At 36.7% G+C, this 25,838-nt stretch overlaps 2 protein-coding genes across 3 annotated transcripts in view; both read right to left on the reverse strand.

Moving 5' to 3' along the window:
- Positions 1-17,701, reverse strand: part of ripor1 (RHO family interacting cell polarization regulator 1) — a 74,556-nt gene extending 56,855 nt beyond the window's left edge. The window contains exon 1 of one of the 2 annotated variants that reach the window (XM_081373039.1): positions 17,555-17,701. The gene's annotated coding sequence lies outside the window, so the exon portion shown is untranslated. Of the gene's footprint in view, positions 1-73; positions 384-17,554 lie in introns of those variants that run through there. The other variant, XM_081373038.1, reaches the window with a different exon arrangement.
- Positions 17,702-20,975: 3,274 nt separating this feature from the next.
- LOC308695129 (C-signal-like) lies at positions 20,976-23,998 on the reverse strand. The gene is made up of 6 exons (XM_081373114.1): positions 23,765-23,998; positions 23,099-23,153; positions 22,798-22,985; positions 21,744-21,908; positions 21,505-21,615; positions 20,976-21,404 (listed from the first exon to the last, which is right to left on the reverse strand). Exons 1-6 carry the CDS (start codon positions 23,909-23,911, stop codon positions 21,291-21,293), a joined length of 780 nt encoding a protein of 259 aa, XP_081229240.1. The 5' UTR covers positions 23,912-23,998; the 3' UTR covers positions 20,976-21,290.
- Between the last annotated feature and the right edge of the window lie 1,840 nt (positions 23,999-25,838).

Consider the following 25,838-nt stretch of genomic DNA (forward strand, 5'->3'; position numbering starts at 1 on the left):
TAAGCACCGAATACAGGTCCGTATATCACATAAACGTCGTTAAAATAAATTGATAAAAGAGTAAACTACATACATGTCTGCCAGGGTTGGTATCATCGATGTGTAAATCCAAATCTTTCAATCCGCGCGCTGATACTTTCAACGTAATGGATGGCGCGAGCAAGTTTCTCGCGCAAGACGTAACGTTACAAAATATATATCCTCGATTTATGCACTGTGTATCCTCAATTCACTGCATACACACGGCGAGCCGTGTCACTTTCTCCCTCTGAAGGAAAGGCTGTAGGCTGGGTCCTGTCGTTATCTCGTAAGGGGTGTGGACAAAACACATGCAAATGAAAAGACGTCCATCCCCGGCGTGCCCACTTCACACCCCGGCCAGCGTGGAGGGAGTATCGAGGTACCTTATTTCATTGGGGGGAATAAGAGGGTGGTGAAGCTGGGAAAAAATAGCATGCTGGGGAATGTTAAAAATTTTACAGTCAGGGCAAACTGTACACACGCACTTGACAAATAAATACACTTAATGCTGCAGAAGCCCCGTTCCAAACGGAGAGGGGGGGAAGGGACAAGGGGAGGGACAAAGATTTGAGCTCTTCCTGGCCTCTTTCAGTGAAACCCAAAGATTTGAATTACACCCCTCACCCTCCCAGCAACATCATCACAATGGGTAAAACTGACATAAGGGTCTTAATCTCTATTGTTCCCTCTCAGTGTTTATAGACCAATATTGAGTATTAAACAGTTGTTTAATTATTGATATGCTCCTAAAATATATGCAAAAAAAAAAAAAAACACTCATCATGCTTTATGCAGTGTATTGAACCGCCATGTCATAAAGTGGTGATTCCCAAACTGAGATACTTTTTAATATTGTTAAATCAATAAAACATAATACAATAAAACTAAGCAAATTCGAGTGTCTTTGTTTGATAGATTTTGTAACGGATATTAAACAATATTATTGATAATGCTAAATAATATTCATATAAAGTTTGGTTTATTGCTAGCTGTGAGGGTACATATGACTAAAATGTTAGGAAATATTGTTATAAAGTATTTGTGAATTTAAAATGTAAGCTATATAATTTACTATCACCAAATAAACATACATTTTATCCAACATGTAAACATATAAATAGGCAATAGTCGATAAGCTCCTGATTAGGAGTGCAGCTACAGGTTCAATTATAGGCTAAAGTGGCTGCATACATAGGCGCCGATACCGTGGGTGCTCCGGGGCTCGAGCACCCACGGAAAATACCGAGCACCCACGTGTGCCGGACTGCCAGTAGGCTACATTCATTTAAAATTAAACATAGCAGTTGGTGCTATGTGAAGCGTCTGTCACACTGTGATTGGTTATGTCGCTGTCAGTCGCCTGCTCCATATCCTTTCCACCAATCACAGCGTTTCTCGGATGAAAACGCCTCTTTAGTGACCCCGCTCTGTACGCAGACACGTTCCTCCTGAAGAATTAACCACAATGGTGAGTCAACAAATCAAATTTATACTGTGTGGACTTGTGTGACAGAGTCCTGCACTGGTTCGGGTACCCGACGGGTGACCCGCAAATTTTACTCAAACGGGTGCAGGTCGGGTCGGACACGGGGGAAACACGGGTCTAAACACGGGTTTAAAACAATCACGTGCAAACGTAAAAATATATGCACATTTTTAGGAACACATGTACAAAAATATGCCTGTATTTCAAGTTAATAAAATAATTTAAAATCCACATCAGTTTATTTGAGCCTTGAGCCCACACCCTCCCAGGAGTCTCTATGCCTACTTTCACTTTTAAAAAGTCATCATAACCGCGCGCGCGATCTGCTTGCAGTCGAGATGGATGCTGAGGAGTTGAAGAAAATAATAGCTAGTGAAAACTGAAGAAAACAATGTTGTGAAAGGCTTAGCTGATCGCGGTAACGTGTCTGTTAAACTTTTCATCTCCAATCCTGTCTGTATAGTGAGAAGTGGCGCTGTCCTGAGTTGAAAGATAGCCTACTTTACGGCTTTATTATCAAGTAAATAGGTGTGTGTAGTGTTCGTGTCGGCCGCTGTCCATTTCCTATAAGGTTCTGAAATGCAAACATTTTTTTTTTTTTTTTAAAGGGCGTGCTCCCATGAGCACCCACGGAGAAAAACATAAATCGGCGCCTATGGCTGCATATATAGCATATTATAACATGGGCTATATATAGAAATGTTGTAAGGGCAGAGTGTGAGAAACAGAGATGATTCTAGGAAGGACATTTTCCTGAATGTTTAAGGGCAAAGTTTAAACCACTACCATGTTAATATTATGCAAACCTTTTTTACTGTGTCACTAGAATTGTCTACCTCAATAAAATGATAGCTAATGCTCCTCTGTTCAACAGTCGGCACCACAATGCTAGGACGGGTGATTGTCAAGCTGTTGCTACGCGGCTGCTAATGTGTTCTTAGTGGTGTTTACAGGCCAAAATCAAAAGATCCCACCTCAAAAAATTCAAGACATTATTAAGTTAATGCAACAAACATAAAAGTAATAGTTTCAAATGGGAGATTTGAACTGTAAGTGCATGTGTGTCATGTTGTACCTTAAAGGGTTAGTTCACCCAAAAATGAAAATGATTCCATATTTTACTCATCCTCAAGCCATCCTAGGTGTATAGCCTATGACTTTCTTCTTTCTTCTTCGCTTCAGAAGGCCTTTATTAACCCCCTGGAGCCGTATAGATTACTTTTATGTTGGATGGATGCGCTTTTTTTGGGCTTCAAAATCTGTTGTACCATTCACTCCCATTATAAAGCCTGGAAGAGCTAAGATATTTTTTTTATGTAACTCTTGCGTTTGGCTGAAAGAAGAAAGTCAAGTCATACACTAGGATGGCTCGAGGGTGAGTAAATTATGGGATAATTTTTCATTTTTGGGTGAACTAACCCTTTGAGACCCCCTACCAAAGAAGATATGAATGGTCTCATAGGTCATGGCCAGTTGTTGCTGCGGCAACATTGCCGGTGATACCAAAGGTGATGTCAGCATCTGTTTGAAGAGAGGCCACCTGCCAGCAAAAGATAGGCTTGGGACTGAAGAGAGGGATCAATGGTGGCTACCCATTTACCCCTCCCTATATGCCCCCTATTCAAACCCAGCCGGCCATTATCTATACAAATTCTGAATTCACTACCCTAAATCAATGTAGTATGCCCCTCTCCCCTCTCCAAATCACCCCAATGTGGGTTAGCCTTTGCAAGAGCACTACAAAGTATTCACTGCCCAGGGCTAAAGCATGGCACCTAAATTATGTAATTAGGCTGCAGAATGTAGAACGAAATCCAGGCCATGTGCAAGATGTGCAAGACCGTCATCCTTCAGACTTTAACCATATAATAGCCTAACCCCTGAATAAAATTGAGGTGTTTCTTCCTCCTTGACTATGAGCTCCATATTCTCATCATTCTATATGAGCCATAAAAGCCTGATGTATTAAATATGATAGGCAACAAAAACACACATGCAAACATTTTTTAGACTTTGCCTAAAGCAGGGGTTATCCAATCTTGCTCTTTGAGGGCCAATATCCTGCAAAATTTAGCTCCAACCAGCTCCAACAGACTTGCCTGAAAGTTTATAGTCGCTGCGTCCAAAAATCGAATATTTCCTTACTATATGGTATGCGACAAACAGTACGCCAACAGAGAGTAGTATGTCCAAATGCATATTTGAAAAACGGAAGTGTAAAAATCTCCTGATGACCTGCTACTTCCAGTGAGATTGTGCATTCGATGGACACTTTACTATCCCATGAGGCCACGGGAGAGGATTTGAGAATAGAAGTGAAGCGACACAACTGACGCTAGGATGTCATCTCATGTGACAGTAACAACATGGCAGATGTAGCCTAGTACATCCGAATTTCATTCATGCTACGTCCCACATTCATTCTATATAGAATGTGCTTTTTAAATGGTCACAAAGTAAGTTCAGATTCAAATGTAGTACCTTCTCAGACAGTATGCGATTTTGGACACAGCGAGCGAGTCTAAAGGCCTTGAATAGCTGGTTCAGGTGTGTTTAATTAGGGTTGGAGCTAATCTCTTCAGGACAGTGGCCCTCCAGGAGCAGATTAGGACACCTGTGGTCTAAAGGTTCAATAAACTGTTTATTTATAATAAGAAAAAAAATAGAATTTTCTGACTTTTATTTCATATTTCAGGGATCACAGGGTTAATAAATGCCGCTACTAGACGGGTGTAAATTAATAAATATCTTATGTTTTGGTTAAACTTTTTATGGTTTTACACATTTTCCTTTTTCTACTCGTGTTCTAGGGTCAGAGGAGCCTAGAGTTGCTGCTGTATGGCTGTCAATCACACAAAGCCCCCTCCGTCCCCATCTTCATGCTCATTAACCCCTGAACCCCAGTGCGTGCAACCTGCCTCTCAGACTCCCTGTGGGAATATCCACAGTTTAAGAAGGGGGCAACGTTTGATCATCACTTTTTGTACTTCCTTTCTCTCTTTCTTGTCCTCGTTTGGTTTTTTATTGGCTAGTGAGTTAAATTTTTTAGACGTCTCACTACACACAAAAAACTGACCTTGAATTATAATGCGAAACATGTACCTTTTGAAGCAAGGATGTGCCAAAAGTTGGCATGTTCCAAACCTGTATGAGTTTCTTTCATCTGTTGAACACAAAAGAAAACATTTTAAAGAATGTTGGTAACCAGACAGTTGACAGCACCCATTGACTTCAATTGTAGGAAAAAATAATACTACTGAAATCAATCGGTGCCATCAACTGTCATTCTTTAAAATATCTTCTTTTGTGTTCAACAGAAGAAAGAAACTCATACAGGTTTGGAACATGCCAACTTTTGGCACATCCTTGGTTGATCTGATATTTACAGTATATTTTCAGTTATACAGTATATTTATAAACATGTCAAGTCGCTCTTTCCATTTCTCTCTCTGCATCCCATGTCCTTCATTTCTCATGTATTTTGGCCTAGGGCTGGCATGACTAGGAGGGTATGTTTGTGAGTGGGTTTTTTGGGGGCAAGGGCTAAAAGCAATGCTCATAGAATTCATTTCTAGCACAGCAGCAAACCAAAAGCTTCTAAAAGGGTATAAAAAGCAATTAAACAGATGAAAGGCATGCATATAAATGTAGAGAACAAGGGTGAAGTACAGCAAAGAGCAAAAATGCCTGATAAAGTGTTTATTAATCTATTTACTGCTTAGCTCAGACATTGACATCACATCTCTGGAAGTCACTCATTTCTTTCCAAACCAAGCTTTCTCAGTCCACATTTCCACTGTTCAGAAGTGAAATGCAGGTCATTTTTTTAACAGTTTTAACAGTCTGAGTCTTACAAAGGGCAGTGAGTTTTTTGTTTAGCCATCTCAGGAAGCTTTTTAGCATTTGTCAGCTACCCTTATAGAGAGCCCACCCACTCACCAACCATAACATGCTGACCCACACAAAAGAAAGAGAAATGCGTACTAACCCACACACACTACATACCACCTGTTCACTCCATCTGCTACTCTGGCATTTCATAACATGCACGCTACATATCACACATAACAAGCACACCAACATATCGGACTTAACGCTAACAAGTCCATGAAATACACATAGGTTTGATTGCTGAAGGAAACCTCAGATTGGAACTGTGTGATAAAATCATACCTGGAGGCATGAGGAGGTCTAATTGGGTCAGGATCTCCAAAGATTTCATTTTGGGGCGAGAGTACTGTACACTCAGTACTGTACACTCAGTACACTCAGTAATGGGATTTGGGATTGGTGTTGTTGTTTTAGTTTATTCTCTTGAGCCTAGTTAGCCTAGCTATTCATCTTTGAAAATAGTGGTACTTTAGTCAAGGCAAAACCTTTATGTGCCACTGTAGTGCAGTTAGTTGTTAAAACTAGACAATTCTAATTAAGCACTTAGGACATAAGAAGTGGACTTACTTATTCACGTTCCATGAAAATACACAGTAAATATCAGATCAATGATGTTGGTAACCAGACAGTTGATGGCACCAATTAATTTCAGTAGTATTATTTTTTCCTTCAATGGAAGTCAATGGGTGCCGTCAACTGTATGGTTACCAACATTCTTTAAAATATGTGACCCTGGACCACAAAACCAGTAACATGGATACATTTTTTGAAATTGAGATTTATACATCATTTGAAAGCTGGATAATAGGACAATATTTGGCCGAGATACAATTATTTGAAAATCTGGAATCTGAGGGTGCAAAAAAATCTAAACACTGAGAAAATCTCCTTTAACCCTCAGACGGTCTTCGTTTCGGAGTCACATCCTGGGCCTTCCCGGTCAGAAGTGACCGGAGGCCTAAAAATGAAACTTCCTCCATCCCAGTAAAACCAATGCAATTTATTTTTGTTCTATAATATTTATTCTTTTTAATTTTGTATTTTGAGATAATTTGATTGAATTTATTAATATTTATGCAATATTTATGGTCTATTTTTGCCATTGAAAATAATTAAAAAATTTATATAAATATATGTATTTAAAAAAAAAAATTATACAGTATTTTAGTAATAGAGTCTAGGCCTTCAAAAAAAAATGTTTGAAGCAGATTAGCACCATCTGGTGAGAGTATGGAGAGAAAGCGTAGGAGCATGGTGTAACCACTAGATGGCATCTACAGTTCTCTATGGAGAGGCATGTGAATTCCCCAGCTGTTTATGGACACATTTACTTTTTTTTTTGTACAGAATTTGTAACAAAAAATGCAATTCATTCAATTATAACACTTTTTGTAAAATAATATTAATTTTTTTTTTTTTTTTTTTTTTTCAATTTCCCATTCATTTTCTATGGGGGTCATTTTTGACCGAAGACCACAAGTGTGACTATTTTTTTTATGACCACTTAGCATGCTCGAATCATGACCTCAATTTTTTTTGTGCGCACATACCTAATGCCATACAAGTCACCAAGTTTCGTAACATTCCAATGAAGCTGTGATTTTTAAAAATTCAAAACAGATTTTTTGTAATCAAAATTTATTGGTGTTTATGTGTATAAAAGTGTGTGTGTGTGTGTGTGTGTGGGTGGGTGTGTCTTTTTTGTACTCTTGATGTTGTAGAGTGTCACCCCTTTACAGCGGTGTACTTTTTTTTAGGATTGAGGCTGATTTGTAGATTGTACACACAAAAATTCGGAGAATTTTTTTTTTTTGTCAATTTCCCATTCATTTCCTATGGGTCGGTCATTTTTGACCGAAGACCAAAATCGTCACTATTTTTTTTACGACCACTTAGCATGCTCGGATCATGACCTCAATTTTTTTTTGTATTCACATACCTAATGCCATAAAGGTCACCAAGTTTCATAACATTCCGATGAAGCTGTGATTTTTAGAAATGCAAAACAGAAAATGTTTCGGTCAGAAATGACCGAGGACCGTCTGAGGGTTGTCCATTTATGTTCGCGATTGTGCTGCATTAACTCACAAAAATAAATGTTTTATATATTTACGGTAGGAAATTTACAAAATATCTTAATGGAACATGATCTTTACTTAATATCCTATAACAGGAGTGCCCAATCCTACTTCTACCGATGGACTGTCCTGCACAGATCATCTCCAACCCTAATCAAACACACATGCCTTTAATTTTCAAGTGATCCTGAAGACCTTAATTGGTTGCTTCAGGTGTGTTTGATTAGGGTTGGAGATGAACTGTGCAGGACAGTCGATCGGCAGGAGCAGGATTGGGCACCCCGTCCTATAATATCCTAGAGAAATCAATAATTTTGACCCATAGCCTAATGTATTGTTGGCTATTGCCACAAATATACCCGTGCTACTTGTGACTGGTTTTGTGTTCCAGGGTCACATTTGTGTTCAACAGAATAAAGAAACTCATACAGGTTTGGAACAACTTGAGGTTGAGTAAGTAATGACAAACTTTTCATTTTTGGGTGAACTATGCCTTTAATTATTCCAAACTTTTAAGTGGACCTCATTTAATAAAATTCTATGATGCGACTCCTTTAATAACTAATAAAAGAAAGATCAGTTGTAACAGTCAATCACTTTACACTGTGCCAATGTTATGGGCAGTTTATTTCAGGATGTATCTATAAATGTCTCTCCAAATGATCAACCCCCACCACTCTTGAGACCTTCAGGCAGGACACAAGACCCAGGGGGTGAATCTTTGACCCTTCATCCCAGTTAATCTGTCTTTTCTAGCCTAAATTCCTCTTAGATTAAAGCAGGGTGGGACCCTGCTGACTGGGTCATAATAATATGCTGATTGGTCCCTTCCCCTGGGCATGCTGCTCAGTAGGCGGATAGGAAGTGTGAGTGATGGCATCTCGTGTGAGGATGTAAACTCATGATTTTGCTTTCCAATCTCTAAGTGAGTTACATGCTCTCCTAGTAGATGTATAAATTCACATACTTGTACCCCCTTAGCCACAGTTCGGTTTTGACAAGGAAATTTGAGTTGGACACCGATAGTGTCCGGTGGTGGGCGCGTGGAGTGCAGCCAATTTCCCAAATGCGAGCTTATGGAGCGAGGTCCAGATCCAGGCCCGGTAATTAAACTCCAACAAAAGGTTTCTCATTCAGGGTTCATTTTAATGCTCCTATTGAGAGCTATGAAAGTCTGCTGAGTGTCTATTATCCTGAGAAAAGTGATTGTAATGAAAAAGAGAGGGAGAGGGGGGAAGATAGGGAGAAGTGAAGGCAGAAGTGAAAGAGAAAGTGATGAGTGAAAGCAAAGCCCGCATTGGGGATGCAAGAACATGGCTGGCAATGAGCTCATACACATTGTTTCTTTTTGCGTAAGCTGACCCACTTGGTTAGATTCATTCTGAAGTGTAAGAAAGAGAAAAAGAAAACGAGAAAGGGAGAGAATGAAGCACAAGAGTGATCCTCAGTATATCAGTTTAAAAATTTGGTAGTTCTGAGATAAGCTCTCTAGAATCATTTGTTTGCAGATGCCACTTTGATATTTTGCTATTCATTGCAGTTAATTTTAGACATTTTTAACTATGACTTGCCCATAAATGTCCAAATTCCTTTTGGGGCTGCTGTATAGAGCTGGTAAGTCCCACCCATCTGTAAAACCCCACTGGTCTTTCTCGTTATGTCTTTTCCACAACTGCTAGCCAAAGAATAATACAATATACTGTCAAACTCGTAACATGAAAATTTATATAAAAAATTCACAGACAACATATGTTCACATTCATGGCACAATTCAAACGGGACCAGAAAATAATTATTTTCTCATATTCACTTGCATTGATGATTTTTCAACCTAGAGGTCCACTTGGGGTTTTACGGATGGGCGGGATGCTTGTAAATTGATTTTCCTAAAATCTATATATATGTGTTATCTTTACACACACACACACACACACACAGTTCTGTCATGAAACTCTAAATGGCGCAGGATGATAGTTCCTTAAAGGAACACGCCACCGTTTATTGAAATAGGGGTTATTCACCGTCTCCCCTACATTTAGATAGGTGGGCCGCCGCTAGCTTAGCTTAGCATAATGAATAGAATCCTTTTTTGCCGGATAGCATGTCGTGAGTAAAAGTGATCAAAAAAAAAAAAAAAAAAAAACCTAATTACTTCTTGTGGCCTGTGTATTCACAACTAGTACAAATAGCAATGCAGCAAAGACTAGACGACTTCCTAGGCAGATACTGACTTGGGACTATACTGGGGGGAAGCACAGGCGAAGCACTGCTACTTGGGCGCAGCCGCAGAGATATCACGCAACACCTGAAATCCGCTATCTCTGCGCCCAAGATATCTGATATCTCTGCTATATCAATAGCCAATGAGCTCGCTGCTCAACTTTCAAATTCTTGGTCAGGATTTGCAGTAGCAGTCGCAGCACGCTTTCAGAAACTCTCCACCTTCCCCAGCTCCACCTGTCTAAATCTGCTATGGGTAATTCATGTATGCTATATTATACAGCAGCAGAATACCTTACATGCTCACAGCAGCGTGTCATGTATGTGCTGGCAGTAGCAAGTCTCTGTATACTTTGCAGCAGCAGCAATAACAACAGCAGCAGCAGCGTAGCAGATCTATTCTGCCAAGACCCATTGTCATATCCATTACCATGCCAAACACTCAGAGAGTTTCATGATACACACACAGAAAATAAATACAAATATTAAATAAAATATATAAAGCAAATTATAACAATTTAAATTAAACAATTAATATTGCATGCAATTTACTTTGCATGAATTAATATTGCATGAGTTTTAATGCATTCCTTTTTTTATCTGCTTTATGGAAATAACATTTTCAAATATTTTTGAAATGCCACAAAACTTGGACCAGCTTTAACAAATGTGTTTTAGCTTTCATCTGCTCTGCTTTTTGACCATGGACATCTTGCCATTGCCCTGCATCTGGGCGTCGGATTTTTAAAACGCTGTGTCAAGTTAAAATAAGTGATTTGAAAAAGTTTCAGTGTTGCATCTTGCATTTTTAAATGCAAGAACGCAGTCTGTTTGAACCTTCAAGACATTTATTTAATTCCTGCTGCCATCATGTGAAGAGATTTTTTCTTCTCTGCTTCGGTCTACTGCTCAGTAGTCCCATCAGACAGGCACTAAAAAAGCTCCAAATAGTGCATTTCTGCCCTGTCAACAACAGTAAACAAGGAAGGATACACAAAGAATGCATTTGTGTATATTTCATCTTTATTCTGAGACCATTTCCTAGTGCTGGTGTGTTTCCTGTTCACTCTGAACAGTAATGCCCTAAAAAGCCGGTTTGTCATTTCGCTGGCTGCAGTGACAGCCATATATGGAAGGAAGCTGACGAAACAAATTATAGATGCAGCATCTATCCACTTTGTTAAAGAGTGTACAGTCTAACAGCCAGCTTCACCTGGCTTAATAATACTGCTCCGACTATATCCTGCACCAACTTTCCCTTGCTGCAACCAGCGCTACCAGTAAATATCTTTTTCTATCTGTCAATTATGTGGTAGATCATTTTCTTCCAGAGAGAGAGAGAGTGATGGTAAAAGAGAGAGGTTTCCCTGCAGGCAGGAGGCGATGACTGTTATCTTTCTCTTCCCACAATAGAATGTCTCACTCCCTTCCACAAAGCCTCCTTTGTGATCAGTTGTATTGGCAGGTGTTGTGTTGTTGTAGTTGTTTTCATTTACTAAAGGTGCTTTTTGTCCTATAATTGTTTCTTTTTCCACTTACATCACACATATAAACAGCTGAGCTTTTCTTGGACCCCACATGACATGCTAATTGCTTCGGCCTCTGACAGAGGTAGGGAGAATCGCATACTGGTTGAATATAAGTTGTTTCTAAACCAGATACTGTTTTTCACACAAGTAAAACAAAAAACAGGACAGACTTTCCTATGCAACGATCACATGAGTGTGTATGTAAATGCTTTACAAGTTTATATAGTGTAGAGAAGAAGAACAGAGAGAGAAAAAACAGGAACATATGTCAAACATATGAGGCCCATCATGACTCCTTCCTACAACAGCAATAACACTTGAAACAAAACAGATCTAAGAATCCTGATTCAACACTGCCCTCCACTGGACAATATAGCCTAAGCAGTGCATGCAGTATCACGTGTTCAATGGGAAGCACTGCCTGGCACTATCATCATGACCCCCATAAACCCTGAACAAAGAGAGACTGGAAATATACTTACAAATAGCTAACAGATCGCTCACACTGATTTTCATAATTACTCACTCAAATAATCACTCAAGGCACTGTATACTGCCTACTACATCATGCTCAAAAGATTTTTTTCAATGTTTTTGAAAGAAGTCTCTTGTGCTCAACAAGGCTGCATTTATTTGATCAAAAACACAGTAAAAATATTAATTTTGTGAAATATTATTACAATTTAAAAGCTGTTTTCTTTTATAATATATTTTAAAATGTAATTTTTTTTTCTGTGACGGCAAAGCTGAATTTTCAGCATCATTACTCTAGTCTTCAGTGTCACATGATCCTTCAGAAATCTAACCTCCTGGAACCCAGGAATAGACTTTTGTCCACTGTAGTGGACATTAAATTTTAGTGAATTTCTCTGACACCATACATGTCACATGTCACAATCTGGGTGTCCTGAGCACATTCAGGACTTTTCAGAGATACCAAATGTTTGGAGGTTTCACTATGAAAACAACTTATCCTTGGTCTTTAAATTACACTAGACATTAATTTAGTGATCAAATGTAGCACTCTTATGGAAATATGATAATATATTGTAATTGTAATTTAAATCGGACTACTTTTCAAATTGTATTTCATAACCCAACATCTCAGGAAAATGTTATGGGGTTTCAAATCAAAAAACGACTTTCTGTTACAGAACAGGGCAGTGATTTCATACATGTCCACTGTAGAGGACATCAGGACTTAAATCATGTTTATCAGGCATTTTGTGAGACACAAGAAGTGAATATGGAAATAAATTGTACATCAATATTCCTATGAAATATTAAATATTATTATTAAAATGTTGCTAATTATTACTCCAATAATTACACTTCTTTTTCCATTAAATGTTGCTCCAAGAACACATTAATGTACAGTGTATAGATACATTGCATTGAATGGGAATATTAATTTATGGCCATTTTACCCACATATTGCATGAAGTAAAATGGTGTATCAACTCATTCCGTTATATCTTTCATAACATAGTTGAGAATTATCTTTATACAAATTTTGGTTTAAAAAAATCCTGAAACACCAAAATATATTGGTGATTGAAAAAAAAAATCCCATTGGTTTTGCCTATACATATAATTTCATGTCATTTTATTTTTTTAAACAACTGGGTCCTGCTGTCCACTACAGAGGACATAGCATAACATATGAATAAAATATAATTTTTCAAAAATGTTTTTTTTTTTTTTTTTTTTTTTTTTACCACTTGTTTTTTATGCTCTAAACAATGTGATGGCATTTAAAAATAAATAAATTCAAAAACCTTTTTTTCTGGGTCTCAGGAGGGTATTTGAAATACATTTTGATCAATTTAATGCATCCTTGCTGAATAAAAGTATTAATTTCCTTTATATAGTACTTATACTTTTGAACGGTAGTGTAAGTATAAAGTATTAATCTTAAACAGTATTATTTTACATTGTCACATAACATTACTGTGTTTGTCATAGCGGCAGCATTTATTCATTGTCCGAACTGCCCTTTTATCAGGAAGTGTAAGGCCAACTCAGACATTAATAAACAACAGGGCAGAGGGAAAAATGACCAAACGTTTCCTGTCATTGTACAGCAAATATCACTCAAAAGCTCTATTCTGCTTCATATGTCTCCTGGTGTTCAGTGGCGAAAACAAACAATGTCATGGGATATTTTTATCCCAGAGAGACTAGTTTATGTTTCTGTAGTGGTAAAGTCACCGTCAAGTCCTTCTTGGAAAAGGCGGAGAGCCAGGCATTGCAACTAGTTATGCTAACTAGTCCTGACTCTTTAAATCCACAACACTGTAGATATGCTCTATGTGTTTAGACTGGCGAAGTGTGTTTTGATTAAATGAATGCTTAGTGTGACAGGTACTCCGACATTTTGAGTTTGTATGGAATCTTTCATTAAAACAATGTTCTCGAAATGATGTATAGGATAATTGCTGCTTGATTTATGCTTGATATAATGTAAATTTTTATTTTGATTACATTTACATTTATTCATTTGGCAGACGCTTTTATCCAAAGCGACTGGCATTTCAGGGTACACATTTTACATTCTTATCAGTTCTTGATAAGAACTGATTCTTAAAGATTATAAAGTCTCTGCTCACGGCTACTGATACATAAATGAACAACATTTAAGTTTGTAATGTGTTTCATAACGCTTCTGCGAGTGTGTTTGTCAGATTATGGAAGGAAGAAGCGCATCAAAGGCTGGTGTGACCTCACCACCTCGATCTGTCACCCTCCACATCTGTACCAATAAACACTTCCTCCTGTAACCATTGATAGCATCTCTCTCACCCACACAATGGGGACTTTCCTGCAAACTTTCCATTCCAGCAAACTGTCCTTAACTTTCCTGGCTTTTGGATAATTGAAGAAAATAAGATCTGTGACTAATAAAAGCTTATGATTCTTAAAGTTTTGTATATCTAACAATCTTCAAAAAATGAACAAAACTATGAATTGTAAAGCGTAAATACAATTGGCAGAAGTCAAAAGCTAAACGTTGGCAATAAACGAACTACGCCATGGTCACATGACTTCAACATAACCATCATTAAGCTTCCAACTACTACATTTTCCCTAAATAATAGTTTGCAAGAGCGCGATTGTAAACAAAACGAGGCTGTGAAAGCGAACTAGTAAGTAGATAAGTACACCATGTTCGGCTGATGACATTTAATCTCCTCGACAGCCTCTATAGTGCCATTTAGCCACTTGTTAGCAACCGCCTTTTACAAGACAAGTAAAAGCTTTAAAAGAAAAATCACAAGTGGGGTAATACTGATTTTTATATTGTGGTATAAAATGTGAATGTCTTCAGCTTGTGTTCACCACAGACCTTATTTAAGCCATTTAACCAAAAACCAATTTAAAAAACCCACTGACTTCAGGACGATGGAACCCGGAAGTGCTAAAATGCTAACTTTTGGCCAACAAAAACACCACTCTATTATGGATCACATGTATGTGATGACATGTTTTTCGGTACGAGGGCGGAACAACCTGCCACTCACTTTGTAGGCCAAAACGTGGAAGCGAGTTAGCATTTTAGCACTTCAGCTTTCACCGTCCCATAGTCAATGGGTTTTTTGAATGGGTTTTTGGTTAAATAACTGAAATAAGGTCTGTGCCAAGACACTTTCACGTTTTATTTTACGACATAAAATACATCAGTATTACCCCCCTCGTGATTTTTTTAAAGCTGTTACGTGTCTTCAAAAAGAAGGATGCTAACAAGTGGCTAAATGCCATTGTTACTGTTCGTATCACTGTGTAGTGCTGAGGAAGCCTCTGGAGCTGAAATTCAGAAATGGTAATGGCCGTTTTGTTTCTGGCATGCGCTGTAAATGGTAGACCAATCACAACAGACTGGGTCATCTGACCAACCAGAGCAGAGGAAGCTCTCAGGAAGGAGGGATATACAGAGACTGAATCCTTTATCAAGCGTTTCAGACATTGTGAGAAAAGAGGTGATGTGCAATGTATATTTTGAGAAAATTAAAGTGCTTTTTGAAATTGGATGCATGTAATCCTATTATAGAAGACCTCAAAAACAAATAAGATAGCATAATAGTGGCACTTTAAGTTTAAAATGTAGTTGTATCTATTTGTACACACTTTTCCTATTAACTCAATCAACTGAAATCTTACTTCAGTGATCAATATGTTGTTTAACTGCACAATACTGTCTGCAAATGTAATCAATACTTTTATATCATTTAATCATAAATTGAACATTAAAATAAACGTGCAAAAAGGATGTTTTCTAATTTTCTCATATAAACCATATAATGAACTAGGCTATTGCTTTAAGTGTAAGTCAATGGAATTTGTGGGACTGTAATAGAGATAAAAAGCAAGACGTGTGACACAGTCAATAGAAACTGTGGAGGAAACTAGAAACCGTGAGAAAAACAAACACAGAAAAAAATCACTCTACTTTAGCTTTAGAGAGTAAAACATGGCTCAAGCCATGCGTCTACATGTAATCTGTCATACCTCTGTTTTTTTTACCCTCTCACGGCTGTTTGTTTTCTGCTGACCACTACTAGACTGAGGTCAAAGATAAAGCCAGCGCGAACAGCTGCCAAAAACACTGACACGCAATACAAGCACACAGCGCTACAGTAAATGAAGGACACATAGTTTAATGTAGCAAGATTGCAGCATTGACAAATTTGACAAGGTGCTTCCTAGTACATCAAGGCATGGAAAATAATTTATATATATATATATAGTGAATAAATATGTGTGCAGCTGACCGTAATAGAGAGCTAATGCCCAGGACCAAAACACTTCCTTCTGATTTGCTTGATCAACAGAGAGAAAAAACAGTAATTCGTTCAGTTAATATTTTAACCAGTGATTTCAATATATACATAAAGAAATATTTTGTTTACTTCTTACCCTGCATGTAAATCTCCTTGCGTTTCACTATTCACTGTGATTTTTTTTATAAGCAGCCCATTGAGAAAACCCATTCAAATCATTGCATTCTGTCTGAGTCAGAGGGGCTGAGCTAAAGTTTTTGTTGACATTGTTAATGACTACATTTTAGATTTCAGTAAATAGTTGTTATAGTTAATTGTTAACAATCTGTTCTATAAATGGAGTCATCTGTTCTATAAATGAAGTCAACTAAATGCAATCCTTAATCCCTAAAAGAAAAATTGAGCCAAAACAGTCAGGAGGCTGCAGTACCTGTTGCTCTGGAATGTACATTTGTCTGTGTAAAATTCTTTCATAAGTGATAAGAGTGTAATATGGCACATAAGCTCCAGCTATTTAACATTCTTTCAAGGTACTGAATACTTGTGGAGACTATTCAATTTGTGAAACATTTTACCATGCCTTTTCAAATGCCTTTTATATACAGATGTATTGTTTACTCTCGTCCTAGGCCTAGAATTTCTATGAAAAAAGCAGATTTATTGCGACAAATTACCCAAATTCTATGAAATTCTATGTATAATCTATGAAAATAAAATTATAAACTTAGAAATCATTCTAATGTAACTACGTTAACAGTTTCAATTGTATGAAAATGATAATTTAATTCAAAATTATTTTAATTTCCTCTCCATTTTTTTCAGAAGCTATTGTACTTTTATTTTTACTGTCCATCATTTCCAATCAAGCTGTAGGCTAATTTAGTAAAATTATGCAAGAAGTGTTAAAATATTTACTTATGTGTATTTATAATACATATCTGTCATCTCATTTGATTTGTTAATTGTTTACAGAAATTAGAATAGTGTGAATTTTAAAGTTTTTTAAGAGAGTTTAAAGGGCCAAAGTTCCCATAGTTAATAAACCATTCTGGTTGATTTATTTACAGAAAAGTGCGATGTTGAAAGGTTGACATTTCACGTCAAATTGCCAGTTTGCTGGTTGTTACCCCGTTACGATTCATTATTAATTATTTCATAAACAACACTTAAAAAAATCCTTCATTATAGTCCAGACCCAAGCAGTTCCCCTTTTCAATTTCCCATCATCACAAACAAGCACCCTCATTACTAGAAGCCAACAAACTTTCGATTTCCATGACAACCTCTGTTTGAATCTGGGTGTAAAGTGGGAATATCGGGAATATCTCGGACTGGCGCAAAAATCCTCTCCAGTCGACAGGATTAACGATGGGAAATGAAGTCTCACAGCTGCCACACGTCAAAACGAGCAAATATTTCCAAGTAGAAATACAATTAATTTAAGTTGTTGTTGACATAGCCTACCCAAAACATACCTTAATTATTAAAAAATATACTCTCTTAAAAAAACATGCTGTATTTAACTATATTGATCCACTATGAGGGTCCTACCTGAGTAGGCTACTGTCCAAGCGACTAAATCCCGTGCGAAGAAATAAACGTTAACGTGACTTAAACAAGTTAAACTCGTGTCGTTTAATCTTCACGAACAGCGCGTGAAGCGTGTACTCGCGCTATCCAGAGGCGTCTGCGAATGCCCACCTCTTTTACTTTCAAAGCAGAGAGAGAGAAAATAACCCTCCTGTCCTTGTTTTCACAGTTCAAGAGGAGTAAAGTCATGAGGCAGCTGATAGTTAATGAAAAATCAACAGTCAGTTGGTTCTCTCCTCAACAAATCAACAGCCAGACATGTCAATGAATCACTGAGACTTCACTCAATGCCAAACCTCGTATGATTGATTCTTTTGTCAGACTGATTGATTGGGTTATCTTTAAACAAATGCCATTAGTGTCAATTTCAACCTACCAAGAGTAAACTCAGAGTTAGCCCATCTTAGAACCGAGTTTAAACGTAGCCTAACAGTCTGATAATCTATTATTGATATATCCATGTTCTTAGTTTACAGTTTTGCCAATATAAAATGTGAACAAAAGTGTATTATGTAAAAGTATTAAGTGTCAAACTTTATGTAATTTCAAGGGTTAATCTCACAAAAATCTCTCTTTTCATAACACTTCAAACCTGCAAAGTTGTCGCAATAAAATCTGATTTTGTCATTAAAATAAAAGTATATAAAAATGTTTTAAAATAAAAAAACATTAAATGGTACTTTGAAACAAACACACACAAAAAACTGCTAAAGAAAACACATTTGTGTAACTAGACTTGGACTCGATATAGCTTTTGTGACAATGTACTTGTGTAGATAGATTTCAATAAATGTAACTCCTCATTTGTAAGTCGCTTTGGATAAAAGCGTCTGCTAAATGATTAAATGTAAATGTAATTAAAACACTATTAAAACAGACTTAATATTCTTCATGTAGAATTTAAATTTTTCATTCTATATATATATAAATGCTGGGTTGTTTTAACCCAATTTTGGGTCAAATATGGACTAACCCAATGTTTGGTTAAAAATGCAATTTAAAAATGGACAAATTGCATTTTGGACAAAATCAAAAATGGGCAAAAATGCAATTTAAAAATGGACAAATTGCATTGGTTACATTAAAAATGTAACCCAATGGCTGGGTTTGTCCATTTTTAAAGTGCATTTTTTAACCCAACGTTGGGTTAAAAAATATTTATATATATAATTTTTTTTTTATTTATTTTTTTTTCAACAAAAGTACCAAAGTATATCATCTTAAAAAGAAGGGCCTTGGACAAAGGGGAGACTTGGGGTCAAAAGGTTGAAAAGCACTGCTCTACATTGGATATGCTTATTTAACACTAGAGGGCGCCCTGTAGCCATGCATTTTTGGATGATTGACTATGATGCTAACCAAATATTCACTAATTATCCGACCATGCCATGGAGTGGCTCTTACATCCCATGATTTCTTTGTTATTGTACATAACTTTATTGTCCTTGCTGGAAATCTCAGTTGAAGAAGGGCATGTTGTGGTTGGCTTTGTCACTTTTTGGCTCTGCTTTTACCTTTTCCTCATCTTCTTATCTTTACTTAGACCCAAATAGACCCAAATAGACCCAAATAACCTAGCAAATTATAGACCCATTTCAAATCTTCCTTTTATGTCCAAAATATTAGAAAAAGTTGTGTCTGCCCAACTGGGCTCTTTCTTGCAAGAAAATGACACCTATGAAAAGTTTCAGTCTGGGTTCAGGCCGCATCATAGCACTGAAACTGCGCTCGTTAAAATCACAAATGATTTACTCTTAGCTTCTGACCAAGGCTGTATCTCAATACTAGTTTTACTTGATCTTAGTGCTGCGTTCGATACTATAGATCACACAATACTCTTAGATCGGCTACAAAACTATACCGGTGTTCAAGGACAAGCATTAAGCTGGTTCAGATCATACCTATCTGACCGCTACCATTTTGTCTATTTAAACGGAGAAAAATCGATCATAACTCCAGTAAACTATGGAGTGCCGCAAGGATCTGTGTTAGGCCCTCTATTATTCTCAATATATATGATGCCACTTGGAAATATTATAAGGAAACATGGAATTAGTTTCCATTGTTATGCTGATGACACTCAACTATATATTTCATCACGGCCGGATGAAAACGCTAAATTATCCAATTTGACAGAGTGTGTTAAAGATATAAAAGATTGGATGACGCACAATTTTCTTTTATTAAATCCAGATAAGACAGAGGTAATACTTATCGGTTCAAAAAACCGCCCACAAAACCTCCTTCAATACAACTTTAACATAGTAGGGTGTCCTGTTACTTTATCCTCTACAGTAAAAGACCTGGGTGTTATATTAGATTGTAACTTGTCTTTTGAAAATCATATTTCATATGTTACAAAAACAGCCTTTTTTCACCTTAGAAATATTGCTAAATTACGTAACATGCTATCTGTTTCTGATGCAGAAAAGCTAGTTCATGCATTCATGACCTCGAGACTAGATTACTGTAATGCTTTATTAGCTGGTTGTCCTGCATCCTCAATAAACAAGCTACAGTTAGTCCAAAATGCCGCCGCTAGAGTTCTTACTAGATCAAGAAAATATGATCATATAACACCAATTTTATCATCATTACATTGGTTACCTATAAAGTTCCGTATTAATTACAAGGTATTGCTACTGACTTATAAAGCCCTAAACGGCTTAGCTCCAGTTTATTTAACGGATCTTCTATCGCCCTATAATCCATCGCGCTCTTTAAGATCACTAAATTCGAGGCTTCTGGTCATACCTAGGATATCCAGATCCACCAAAGGAGGGAGAGCATTTTCACATTTAGCACCAAAACTCTGGAATAGCCTTCCTGATACTGTTCGTTGCTCAGATTCGCTCTCCCAGTTTAAAACTAGATTAAAGACGCATCTCTTCAGCCAGGCATTCATATAATATTTTAATCTTACAGTTAAATCCGGTCTCTACTTCATAAACGCCAGAGGAGAACTGGCCCCCGACTGAGCCTGGGTTCTCCCAAGGTTTTTTTTTCTCCATTAGGTCACCTAATGGAGTTTTTCGGTTCCTTGCCACTGTTGCCTTTGGCTTGCTCAGTTGGGGATACTTAATTTGATTAATCGATTCAACAGTGCTATTGATCTGCATTACCAAACGTGGATGTTTTACACCAGAAACATACACTGATGTACTATTTTATTTAATACTGTGAAGCTGCTTTGATACAATCTGTATTGTGAAAAGCGCTATATAAATAAAGTTGACTTGACTTGACTTGACTTGACTTAGGCCTTCTCATTCTCCCATTGTCTCAACGCTAATCTTATTACAATCGCTGACACTGAATTTGGAAAGTCTGTATTACAAAGATCAGTTAGGGGACAAACTTCAAGGCATAGGAAACCTGTTTTCATGAAGGTTTTTATTTGAGATCCTCCTCATGCATTACACTGAGATCACAGCATATTTTTCATTGCAGCACTACAAACTTTGTAAACAGTCAAAAAAAATGCCATTGGTGTGTCCCAAATTGCATACTTATGCACTATTCTATTACATTTTACATTACAACATTTTACATTTACTATTACAACTATATAAGTGCAAGTGTATAGTAGCATGAGAAACAACAAAAAAAGTTCTCAGACAAACCGCAGACAGACAAAGATGTGGAAGTACATGTCAAACTCAAGATGTGCAAATGCCACACAAGATCAGTTGTGAAATCACCAGGGGATGTTTTTGCCCTCCCAATCTAAAAGAGTTCCACTGTCTTTCTCGGTGAGGCTTGTGATGACTTTCATCATACCGCTGACACTCTCAGCTGTCGCCAGGGGAGCCTGAGGGTGCCAAGAGAAAAATCACAAACGTGAGGATGCCAAAGAAAGCAGAGCACTGAGATGAATATAAAACACATTTGGAAAAAGCACTTTGTATTACCCGTGGGCCTCCCATTTCTGTCTGGACCCATCCTGGATGGAGAGACATAACTAGAATGCCATCTTTTTTAAAATCCTCCGCCAAGCAGCAAGTTAACATGTTCAGTGCAGCCTGAAGTAAAGAAACACTCATGACGTTGTAGTTTTAATAGTGATTTAAGAGTAAAATATAGTCTGAGGTAAAACGTTCATGTTTTGTATACTATAGATTACAGTAAAAGCCTTCAAGAAGCACCGTACCTTGCTGACTCGATAGGGGTACATTGGAGAGATTGAGAAATTTTCAGGGCATCTGGTGATGGATGAGAGCAGCGTGGAGACATTGACGACAGCCGATCTACTGGAAGACATGCTTGTCTGATGAGGAAACTGAGCTGCGGCCTTGCACAGGAGCGGATGGAAATTCTGAAAATGAATCAATGTCAATTAAAAGGAAAGTGTTATATCAAAATTATACAAAGTTTTCAGAGCAAAATATTCTTGCTCAGTATTTTTTGCATTGTTTTCCAGTACAAATATCTAAGCATTCTTAAAGTGGCCCTATTATGCTTTTTCCAATCGTACATTTCATGCAGTGTGTAGTTTAGCAGTTTGTGAACGTAAAAGGTCTGTTGTTTCCTAAAAGAAAGAATCGATTCTGAACTGCCGAAACGAGTGGTCAGCAATTCCAGTCTCACTTCCTATAACATACCGACGTAAACATATGTGCATAATACCAGCCTGTGGTCTAACGTCTAGTTTGACCCGCCCTCAAACACTGTAGTTGTAGCTGAAGCCTGGAAGAGTTTGGTTTGTGTCGTCGACATGTCAAGAAGATGCTGTTTTTTACTGGTTTAGAGAAACTGAATCTTTGAACGAACCGTTTTCAGACTCTTTGAGACATTAGGTAATGTGCAATGTATTTTAAGATCAAATTTAAGTGGTTTTTTTTACCTTGGATGCACGTAAACCTATTGTAGGAGACCTCCAAAACAAAATTAGGAACCTTTAAATAGCATAATAGGGACACTATGACTTATAGAAGCAAAATTACTTCGTCTTTCAAGTCTAGTTCTCTGAAAAATGATCAAAATCAACTGAGTTTATGCTCAAAACAAGAAAGAATGTCAAAACAAGATTATTTTTACCCCACACCAACAGATTTTTTCTTGTTTTGAACATAAACTCAGTTGATTTTAATACATTTTATATTAAGCAATTATATTATATGTATTTTTAGATATTTGTGATGGAAAACAAGACAAATACACTAAGTAAGAAAATCATTTGTTGCAAGTGTTGAAGGTTCACACACTTTTGCGATGAGCATGGGTCCTACTACATTAGTCGTGAACACGTCCACCATCTCCTCTTTTCCTGTCTCTGCTAGAGATCCTGGGATGTTCACACCGGCATTGTTGATGATCAGATTCAGGCCTCTGCCATTTAGTTTGGCTTCCACCAGTTTTGAGGCGTCTGTGATACTAGCCAGACTAGCAGTGTCTAGAACAACATTATATTAGCTTAATATGAGACAATGACTGTCCTAATGAGGAGAATCATGAATCAACCATGATATTACAGCAATGTCCATTATTTTACTATGAATCTCTTACCCAGTTGGACAACAGTGATCACATCCTGGTGCTTCTGAGCTAGATCCTGGAGTTCCTGAAATACAAGCAGATGCACCTGCTTCTCAGGAACTTCTAGGAAAATTCATCGTCATAAAATGACAAATCGCACACTACATGTCACAATTCACCCATATACGTCCAATACAGGAACAACAGAGTTGTCCAACTCGTTTCAGTGCTACAATGACTCACCTACAATAATCTTTGTAGATAAACTACAATAAACTTGAATAGATGGTACAAAGTTCAACAGAATGTCCTCATATATATGGAAAACTTGATAAATGGCATTAATTAAAGGGGAAATTTGGATTTTTTTTACAGTTTCAGCAACAATTTGTTGACATTAGCATTTGGCATTATTATCAACTGTACATTTATTAATCTAAATTAATCCTTAACATTTTAAGTTATATATAATTAAAATGATATGAATCAAGTACATTTTATAATATAATATAATGAAGTATAATAAAGTTGAATGAATAAACTTTATAAATGAGTGTAGCTAAAATTAGTTTCTATATTATAAACAAACATGAATTTACAATGAAAAATTGTATATTTACAAATTCATTTACTTAATGAACTTACATTATGTAAACCAACTTAACTTTTCTTTCCAGAGTTCTCATGGCTTCTTACCTGCGCTCTTGGTCCATTTGGGTCTCTACAACCAGCAAAGATCTGAAGTGGAGACGAGGGTGAATCAACCAACTGGCGAACCAACTCAAGTCCAATTCCACGGTTTGATCCGGTCACCAGAACACTGTCACACATTCTAGATGCCATTATCAGTCAGAGGCTCGTCTGTGATCTACAGTCTGTGTACGTACTGTCATCAGTGTTATGGAGTAATGAATGTTTACTACACGTCACTGCTTATGCTTCTAAGTCCCTCCCAGGCTTTAAAGTCTTCTTCTTCCTGGACAGAGAGAAAACATTTACATTTATTTATTTAGCAGGAAACAAAAAATCTTGCAAATGAGACATGCCGTATAAAACTAAGATCAACAGGTAACATTTCAGATTTCTTCAGTGTCTCATTGTCATTCTGTTACCATACATTGATTTAAATGCAAAGGAAGGAACTGTCTTGACTATCTGATTTTCTCTCATTTAAGTTTGACTGTAATTTAGGGCCAATAGCAAAATACTTTGTCTCAGATCCATATATTAGTTTTAGATGCTATATTGTTATTTAATGATTGTCTGATAGAAAGTTTTCACAGCAAAATTTTCTTGCTCAGTATTGTTTTCCAGTACAAATATCTAAACATTCTTAATGTGGCCCTGTTATGCTTTTTCGAATTTTACATTTCATGCAGTGTGTAGTTTAGCGGTTTGTGTTAAACTACACACTAGTTCTAAAAAGGTAAAAGGTCTGTTGTTTCCTAAAAGAAAGAATCCAATTCTGAACTGAACTGAACTGAACTGAACAGTGATTACTCAGCTCATTTCTTGTGTGGTTCATGTGTGCAGCTTTAGCAGTTTAACATGTATTTCCACATCAGGTCCTCGATATGTTTGTGGTTAGTTCTAAAACTTCCTTCTGAAAATGAAACTGTATACGGTGGAATCATCAGTGTTCAATCAAAAATGAAATTCTTATGAAAAAAAGACTAATATATATATATTTCATTTTCAGAAGAAAGTTTTAGAACTAACCACAAACATATCGAGGACCTGATGTGGAAATACATGTTAAACTGCTAAAGCTGCACACATGAACCACACAAGAAATGAGTTGAGTAATCACTGTTGAGTAAAAACTTCAAAATATCTAAACATCCTTAAAACAAGATAAACAAGATATATACATATATATCATTTTAAGCATGAATTTAACAAAATAGTGTGCTTTATTCTTAAAACAATTTATGGAAATTAAGATTTTATTCAGCAAGGACACATTACCTTGAAAAAAATGTTGATGATGATAATAATAATAAATGTTTCTTGAGCATCAAATCTGCATATTAGAATGATTTGTGAAGGATCATGTGACACTAAAGACTGGAGTAATGATGCTGAAAATTCAGCTTTGCATCACAGGAATAAATCACATTTTAAAAATGATTAAAACAGAAAACAGTTACATTCGCAATAATGTTTCAGAATATAACCGTTTTTACTGTATTTCTATAAAAATAAATAGCCTTGGTGAGAATAACATTGAATGACTTCTTTCAAAAACGTTACACAATTTTACTTTATAAGCGAACATATCTTGTTTTTACGAATGTTTAAATATTGACTGAATATGTAAACAATATGAATACTAACTCATATTGTTAACTATGTAGCAACTAAACACTACATAGTTAAGGTATGCTCACCACTGAGGGATCCTGCAACATTAGTTTTGGTTCACTTCCCATCTTTTTCCTGTTTTTGGATCTTCGATTTTCAAACCAGCATAGTTGATGATCAGATTCAGGCATTTGTTTCTCAGCTTGACTTTCACCAGTTTTAAAGACTTAATAATATTAGTCAGACAATCAGTGCCTCTTTTGTCACAATACACCATTTATTTACAGCAGAGCTGCAGAAGCAGAACTAGTTTCAGTGTCACAATGACTTATGAATGAAATATGATATAGATGCCAGAAAGATAAGATTTATGCATCATGTCATGAATGTATAAAAGAAAACTATAAAACTAAACCAGAGCCAACCTTTATGGGAAAAGTCATGCAGATAAACTTGAAAACATTTT

This window comes from Scardinius erythrophthalmus, assembly GCF_964197995.2.
Source record: "Scardinius erythrophthalmus genome assembly, chromosome: 8".
In the NCBI taxonomy this organism is placed as follows: domain Eukaryota; kingdom Metazoa; phylum Chordata; class Actinopteri; order Cypriniformes; family Leuciscidae; genus Scardinius; species Scardinius erythrophthalmus.

Excerpts from the sequence above, each read along its gene's own strand:
- LOC308695129 (XM_081373114.1), bottom strand. The coding sequence starts at position 23,911 with ATGGCATCTAGAATGTGTGACAGTGTTCTGGTGACCGGATCAAACCGT. Across the intron at positions 21,909-22,797 it reads GACCCATGCTCATCGCAAAA|AATTTCCATCCGCTCCTGTG; the intron begins GTGTGTGAACCT and ends ATTCATTTTCAG. Across the intron at positions 21,616-21,743 it reads ACCCCTATCGAGTCAGCAAG|GCTGCACTGAACATGTTAAC; the intron begins GTACGGTGCTTC and ends TCTTTACTTCAG.